Raw genomic sequence first — 8,644 nt, forward strand, 5'->3', positions numbered from 1 at the left:
TTGTAAAAGATGGCTAGTGGTTGCTACTCTCACTCGGTTATTGACGGTGAAAACAATGGAAGGAGAGGAGGTGCGGAAGAAGGGGGAAGGAGATGAAGGGAGAAAAAAAAAGGAAGAGAGGAAGAACAAAAGAATTGACATTTTGTTTTTATTTTGTTTTGATTAATGTGGTCTAGCAAACATGAAGGGAAAAATGTCATTTTATATTCACCTAACAGAAGGTATAAGGAGTATTTTAGTAAAATATAGTAAATTCATAAAATTACAAGGGGTATTTTAGTAAATGACCTATTTTATATTAATCATATCAAAGAAAGTAAGTGTGATAAATAATAGTTATTTTTATTTATGTTAGCAATAAAGTATAAAATTTATAACTGATTCTAAAAATGAAATCGTTTTCCTAATGGTGGGTCAATAGTTCAACCTTTTGGGTCTTATGTGTTAAGTGTCAACCCCAATGTTTTCAACGTGTCATTAACTCAATTCGTTGAAGCATTCGAACCATCCCCTGACTATGATTTTGGTCCGACTCTTTTAAAACCTGACCTTTGGTCAAAATCGTTGGTATAGTAAAAAACTCATCTTACCCAAAAGGTTGGACCATTGATCTGTTTGACCTAGTGATCAGTTGCATACTGAATGTGCATGCAAAGTTTTGGGAGTCATAACTTTGTTCTCCAATGTCCAAGTAGGGTGATCTTTTGTTTTTTTTCTTTTGGTAGTCTTTTGAGATCTATATGCATTCCAAGCTCCACTATTTTCGAAAAAAAAAACCTTTTTGCATCAAATCATAGTTTTAAGCATTTTTACAAATAAAAAAATTAAAACTAAATTAAACGTAAAATAAACAAACAGGTTCAACCTCTAGATCAGTTTCTAAAACATTGATCAACCCTTGACCTCCTAATTAAATAATAAATTTAAAAGGCATAAAATATAAAAATAAAAATATAGAAACCTTGTAAAAAATATTTGGATATATCTTTAATATTTTATATTAATTAACCATATTAAAGAAAATTAAGTGTGATAAAGAATAATTATTTTTATTGATGATAAAAACAAAATACAAATTTAAAACCAACTCAAAAATAGAATTGTTTTCTTAATTGGTGAAAAATCAACAATTGAATCTTTTGGGTCAAATATTGTATCAACCCTTAATGTCATAATTAATTAATAATAAAAATTACAAAAGGTAAAAATACATAAAAATATAAAAATTATACAGAACATTTAGATACATCTATAATATAATATATTTACTATATTAAATAAAAATAAATGTCACAAATAATAATATTTTTTATAAAATATATAAAAGATTATAGAAAATATAGAAACAAGATTTTTTATAAGTAGACAGGATGGCCTTCGAAAAAGATACGAGACAGGATACAAGATATAGTAACATAACCCTATTTGGTATTCGTGGACTCGGAAGTCAATACAAATTAGAGAAGGGGTAAAATGATAATTAAGAATACACAACTCTGTATATATCCGTGGAAGAAAGAAACCCTAAAACCCTCGGAAGGAGAAAAACCTAATCGAAACACATTTCTCCTACACTACACCGCTCGTCGTCGCGGTTGCTTTAATCGCAATTCCTGAAAATGGTGAGTTCCATCTGCATTTTCAGTCATTATTATCTAATCTAATCGTCACAATAGTGATTGAGCCTTTTTTCTTCTTTCTTTTCTGCTTCTCTGTAGCCTTTCAAGCGGTACGTGGAGATCGGGAGGGTAGCTCTCGTGAACTATGGCAAAGATTATGGGAAGCTCGTCGTGATAGTCGACGTAATCGATCAGAATCGGGTATGTACTTCGATCCAGTTGCCGTTTTGTTTGGATCTCTCTCCTACTGCTCTGCAAACTTTTTGATTAGTTCAATTATTTATCGTTTAAGATGTTCTTTTCCCATCAAATCTCTGGGAGGGAAAATTTTGAATGATGTGAAACTTCATTTGGGTATCTTCTTCGTTGTCTGCTTGCCTATTGGTCTTCGTCGGGGTATCGAAAATGATATCAAGGGTTTTTGTTGGTTTATTTTTTCTCTACATTCGTATTTAAAAAAGTTAAACTTAAAAAGAGCCGAAATTTTATTAGCAGGTTGAGAAGAATATAGTCGCAAATGGGATGTGTGTGTGTGTGTGTTCTTTTTTATTCTTTTGGGTTATTTGTCTTGCTCTGGTGAATGGTGAATGAAATGTGAAATGAATATAACAAAGATCCGTTGGATATACTTCTTCAGTATGTTGCCTGTTTCTACATTTTTAATCTTTTCCTGATAGCTTGCATTTCTTCTGATAGTTCAGAGATTTGAGTCTAGCTGCTTTCTTTTTAGTGTGTTTACCTTTTGTGTTTTAACTGCTTACATGGAAGAATTCATAACCTATCATTGAACGGGTAAACCATTCGTGTGTCTAAAGCTCATGGCATCTGAACTAAGAATATGTGGATGCCGTCTTTATTCTGATATGCTCTTGAAGCTATTTATCCCAACAGAATGTTTAGAAGATTCTTGGGATTCAAGTGCATCCTATGGCTTTTCATGTGCATCATCAAACCATGGGCACATAATTGAAACCGACTTGGTCCCTTTGGTTTTTAAGAAGTTCTGAACTGAAATTAAACCAAACCATTCGTGTGTCTAAAGCTCATGGCATCTGAACCAAGAATATGTGGATGTCGTCTTTATTCTGATATGCTCTTGAAGCTATTTATCCCAACAGAATGTTTAGAAGATTCTTGGGATTCAAGTGCATCCTTTGGCTTTTCATGTGCATCAAACCATGGGTACATAATTGAAACTAACTCGGTCCCTTTGATTTTTGAAAAGTTCTGAACTGAAATCAAACCAAATCAATTGGTTAATTGGTGTAAATACATATATATTCATCAAAAAATACATAGATACATACATGCATATTGTGTGCGTGCGTGTGTGAAAATCTATGATGTTGGAAACACATGGTATTGGAAGAGCTTTGACCAATCAAAATCCACCCATGGTTGATTGGTCACTAGTTTTTCAGATATGATGTCTTTCCGGTATCATAGTTGAACCCTAGTTTTGACCTTTTATTTTCATGCATCTAGTTATTAAATCTGAAGCCAGTGTTGTGCAATCTGGATTGTGGTGTTTTAATATACATTGCAGAATACTTCTTTCTCTATCTAAATGCACTATTTCATATCAAACTTGGACAGGCCCTTGTAGATGCTCCTGACATGGTAAGAAGCCAGATGAATTTCAAGAGGCTGTCATTGACAGATATAAAGATTGATATCAAGAGGGTACCCAAAAAGAAGACTCTCATTGCTGCCATGGAGGCTGCAGGTAAGAACCAATTCATTGTTTCTGATGCAATGGTTGGTCTTGTGTTTTTATATAATACTCTAAATTTAATTATATGAATCTCATTATGGTGTTAGATGTCAAGAGCAAGTGGGAGAATAGCTCCTGGGGAAGGAAGTTGATTGTGCAGAAGCGAAGAGCCTCCTTGAATGACTTTGACAGGTTTAAGCTCATGCTCGCAAAGATCAAGGTTTGTAAGAAATGTTCTGTTACACTCTTCCCAGTGACATTTGTGGACAAATAAAACCATGAAGAGACGATTTACTCGGGCCTAATTTCCATGTCCCTGGTTCCCAAGTGCTAAATTCTTAAATCTTTTGAAGCATTCTCTGTTCTAATGGGTTGTCTTCTGCCTTTGCAGAGAGGTGGTTTGATCAGGCAGGAGCTTGCAAAGTTGAAGAAGCAGGCTGCTTAGATTTAGAATGTTCCAACTTCCAACTTCCAACTTCTTATTTGAAATCTCAATTTTGTTAAAAGATTTTTTAAGTAGTTTTCTTTATCTCGTGTTTGTCTTTGCTATCTGGGATGTTAATATTTGAAGTTACCTTGGTTAATTCATCCTTCGGTTTTTATCTATTGCACTAACGATGTAGAAATCAATACATGTGAACTGACTTTAATCTAGTTATTTTCAGTAAGGTTCAGAGCATCAGTATCGTAGAGAGCATTGAAAAAGGCAATTTTAAGGGACATTAATTGGCCTTGTTAATTATAATTTGATAAGAAAGTTTGGGTACTGTCTGGGTAAGCTGAGATCAGTTTTTTGAAAGCCAAGATTCAGTATAAGTTGGAGATCGGAGTCCAATCACGTGCTTTAGCCCTTTTCATTTATTTATTTTGAGCTTTTATTTAGAAATTCAATATATTATCTATCAGTTGAATTGTATTTTTTTACCCAAAAGCCTGTCTCGGGTAATGTCATCAGCCTAAAACCTCTTGAAGGTCCGTTTGCATTTCACATCATATGTTGATTAATTTCTTTTTTTTTCTCTTCGTTGCCCCTTTGCCTGCTATAAAACCAACATCCTGTTGTTCCTAGGTTAACATAAGAGTGAATGTAAATCTCTTTTTATCAATCTAAGAAAAATATAAAATCCCTTTCTAGAACTGGTCGAGATAAAGTGAAGCATTAACAAAGTCATTTTATTGCTTATAAAATTATAACAGAACAGTGTCGTCATTTTATTGAACACATATCTTGCCTTTAAGCCTCATGTGCATTCTCTATTTTTCTTATCTTTTTTTATTATGAAATGAACTTTTAAAGCACTTCAAGATGAAGCTCTAGTCAAGTTCAAAATTTTGCAGCATATCGTATAATATGTATCGTATCTAAGGGGTGGCCATAGGAAATGCTATAAAATCGTTTGTGGTCTTTTTGTCATGTTGGTCCATATAGTTATCGTATTGTGGTCTAGTATCGGGGCATATTGGGGTGTGTCGGGATTGCATTGTAATCGTATTGGTTGATATAATATGATTTCTTGTAGGCAAAAATTGAATTAAAATTTTTTGAGAAAAAAAAAAGCTTATAACTCCTCAGAAATTGCAAAAATAAGTGTTTTTTTAATTTATTTGATGGTATATTACAATATTTTGTATTCTTTAATGCTTGGAAATTCTTATATATATATATATATAAAGCGGTTAGGTCCCACATCAGCAGCCCTCTCCTTCTCCCATTCCCTCTTCTCTCTTCTCTCTTTAAACCTCTCCCTTCTCCCTTACCCCTTCCTAACCCATCCATGTAGCCAGGTGGCAGCCCTCTCTTTTATATCAAAGTACCACTCCAAATCTCTCTCTCATGTTCTCAATCACTTAGCCAACTAAAATTTCTCCTAAGCTATCTCTTTCACCTAAAATTCTTCCTAAAACACCTTGCTAAGTGACAGCTCTTTCTTCACTAGAGTTCCACTCCAACTCTCTCTCTCTCTCTCTCTCTCTCTCTCTCTCTCTCATGTTACCAATAAGCTCAATTGCCTCCTAAACAATCTCTCCCGTCTAAAATTCCTCCTAAAACACCTCTCAATCTATATTATAAACCATCTAAAAACCAAAAACATGGGTATATTAATTATTTAAATTAATTTGGGAAATCAACGCCTAAACTATATTTTTATATTTTCAATAATTACTGATATTATTGAATATTATCTGGTAAATATCAACACCTAAACTATAATTTTTCGTAATTTTAGTAAATTGAAAATTTTAATTACTAAGCATTACTTGCTGAAAATTACTGATTTTGGTAATTTAATTTCAGAATTTTTTGAAAATTAATTATTGAAATCAATAATTACTAAAAAATTTATAGTTAATTAAAATGTTAAAAAATTCAAATTTAATAATTAAAATTTATTAGTAATTTTTAGCAATAAGTAGTTAATGATATTTTTAGTAATTTTGGTTAATTTATTAATATTTAATGATATTATAAACGACAATTAAACATTTTTACTAATTTTTAGTGGAAAATTAATTTCAACAAAATATAAATTTATTTTTTTATATTTTCAGTAATTTTGATATTTACTATAATTTTTTTTGAGCAATAATTAGTGATTTTTTTAATTTAGTGAAACTTAAATTATAAAACTTCCAATTTTTCAAATGAAGAATTGGAAAATTTTAATAGTTTCCATAAGTATTGGATACTACACTTATAATTATCATAATTAATGGAACTATATTATTTATGGGTTTGGCAGGTGTTATAAAGATGACCCCCTAGGTAGGAAAGGTAATGGGTAGGTTCGGGGCGGGAATCATATCCCCATCCCAACCTTGAGTTTTAAATTAATCCCTATTAAAAATTTTAGCCCACATCTCTGGTCCTCGACAAAGAGGGCTTCTCCATTAAGGACATGAATCCTCGAACTTTTTAATTAAAAGTTTGTTTTTAGAAAGGTATTTATTTAGAGTAAAGGAAAAATTAAAATACAAATAATATTTTAAATATATTTTGATATATATATATAACATAAAAATAATATAAATAACATAAAAAATATTATAAATTTAATATAATATATACACATATATTTAATATATATATATAATCGGGGTTGGGGTAATCTCCATCCCCTATCCTCGCTGAGGCAATCTCCATCCCATCCTAGTCAGGTACTTGGCGGGGATGGAGAAAATTGCCATCCCTACCCTCAGATTGTGTAGCTCCATAGAACAATGAGTTTTAAGTCCAGTTCCATGCATCACATGGGGGCCCGCTTTAGATATATATATATATATATATACACTTTGAATAAAAATATTTATTTTTCAATTTTAGTATAAAAAATATTTATTTTTTAAACATTTTGGGATTTTAAAATATTTTTCCAATTTTTAATTCATAGGTCTATGGATGTATATTTATGATTTATTGGAGTATCTACAATGTTTTCATGTGTTTCCATGCGTATCTTAATTTTTCGTCCATATCCATGCGTATCCAAGGCGTATCCTAATACGCCTTTTAAATTTGTCTTTCCGATACATTTAACATTTCCCATACTTTAAACCTTGGCTTTAGTTTATTTTATTTATTTCAACTTCAAATACAAGGCTTTGATGAAAAAAGATGAAGCGAATCTTTTTTGTGCAATTATAATACTTTATTCATTGATTGAGCCATCCTGCCTCATTTTTTCATTGGTTACATTTTTTGGTGGTTTTATTTAAAAATTTAAAGAATATTGAAGGGCAAACAAGCCTTTTTATCACTCCAAAATATAATGATATCTTATTTTGACAGGGAAGGTCAAGTCTAGGGGTGGATTTGAGTCGACTCGACCCGAATAGTATGAGGCTCGAGCTTGGCTCGCCAAGGTAGTACAAGGTCCGAGCTAGAACCTTGAGCTCGAGCTCGGCTCGAGTCAAAAGCTCGTAAGCTCGATCTTGATTTGAGAAAAAAATGTCTAAAAAAAATTATATATGAAAATATTTTTTATTTGATATTTTAAAAATTAAGCTTATATATATTCAAGCTCGACTCGTTTATTAGTCAAGCCTATAAATTGGGCTCGAGCTCGGTTGAAACCAAGCCGAGTCGAGCTTTCCACGAGTTAAGTTCGAGTAGCTCGTGAAGAGCTCAACTCGTGGCCACCCCTAGTCAAGTCTAGTTAAAAATAGAGGGGAGGTATAAGTATTTATGGTAAACCTCACTGGGGTTTAAATTTTTTTGCCCTAAATACTATGTGCCCATTTGGGAGGGCTTTCGAGATGCGGTTTTTGGCATTTTGAGCTAGGCCAAATGGAAATGTCCGAAGCTATGTTTGATGAAAATTTGGAAAGGCAACATTAGAGTTCTCAATACCAAAATCATGATTGTAACATAACTATTCTAAATTGCTTATCGAAAACATAGGTGCTCAACCAAAGGGACTTAGTTAATGCAGCTTGCCCCAAACAAGGCCTACATAGTTACTAGAGGCTCAAGGAATTTTAAATAAAAATTCTATTATAATGATTTGTATTGTATGAAGTAATACATTGCAATCAATAATAAGATACCTAGATTATAAAATATTATAAACTAAAGGGTCATTTACTAGAACACCCCCTATAGTTTCATAGATTTACTTAAACCTACCCTATATTTTCCATTTTAGTAAAACACCCCTTATAGTTTGCAACCTATTTACTTAACCGACCTTTCATTAAGAACTATTTGCTTTGCCATCTAAAAATCGTAACATGATCACCTAAAGTAACTGGAAAATGTTCAAGGGCATGGACCCATCGTTGTTTATTCCAAAAGTACCCCTAAATTGAGTGGAAAATGCTGAAGGGTGTGGATCCATGGTTGGTTATTCCAAAAGTATCGATAACACTTTTTTTATAGAAAACAAAATTGACCAAATAAAGAAAAATATAGTGATTGTCCATGTTTTACTAGGGGAAAAAATGATATTTTATTTTTAGTTTCTTTTGATTAAATTTATTTGAATGGATATTAGGGTTAAAACTATCCTTTTTTATTTTCAACTAATTGAAGGTCAATAAATAAATTGATTGCAAATTGTAAGAGATGTTTTAGTAAAACAAAAACTATAGGGGTGTTTTAGTTAATGACCCTAAACTAAACACTCAAAACCATAGAACAATTTAATATGTACACAAATAAGTTAATAATACTTTAGGAAAAATCTAAACTACTAGAAAGACACAACACCAAAAGAGCTTCAATCAATCAAAACCCCTTGTTATTTAATGAAACATCACACATTTACCCTTCAAATTTAAATTTAGGGTAAATTACATGGACCCCCTGTACTAT

General features: G+C 31.9%; 1 protein-coding gene across 1 annotated transcript; it reads left to right on the plus strand.

The window, feature by feature from the left end:
• The first annotated feature begins 1,464 nt into the window (after positions 1 to 1,464).
• On the plus strand, positions 1,465 to 4,001 carry LOC104608075 (large ribosomal subunit protein eL14y-like). Its single transcript, XM_010273939.3, has 5 exons — positions 1,465 to 1,622; positions 1,719 to 1,820; positions 3,216 to 3,345; positions 3,441 to 3,553; positions 3,725 to 4,001. Exons 1-5 carry the CDS (start codon positions 1,620 to 1,622, stop codon positions 3,776 to 3,778), a joined length of 402 nt encoding a protein of 133 aa, XP_010272241.1. The 5' UTR covers positions 1,465 to 1,619; the 3' UTR covers positions 3,779 to 4,001.
• Positions 4,002 to 8,644: the final 4,643 nt, after the last annotated feature.

This window comes from Nelumbo nucifera, chromosome 7 (genome assembly GCF_055504915.1).
Source record: "Nelumbo nucifera cultivar China Antique chromosome 7, China Antique-T2T, whole genome shotgun sequence".
Classification (NCBI taxonomy): Eukaryota; Viridiplantae; Streptophyta; class Magnoliopsida; order Proteales; family Nelumbonaceae; genus Nelumbo; species Nelumbo nucifera.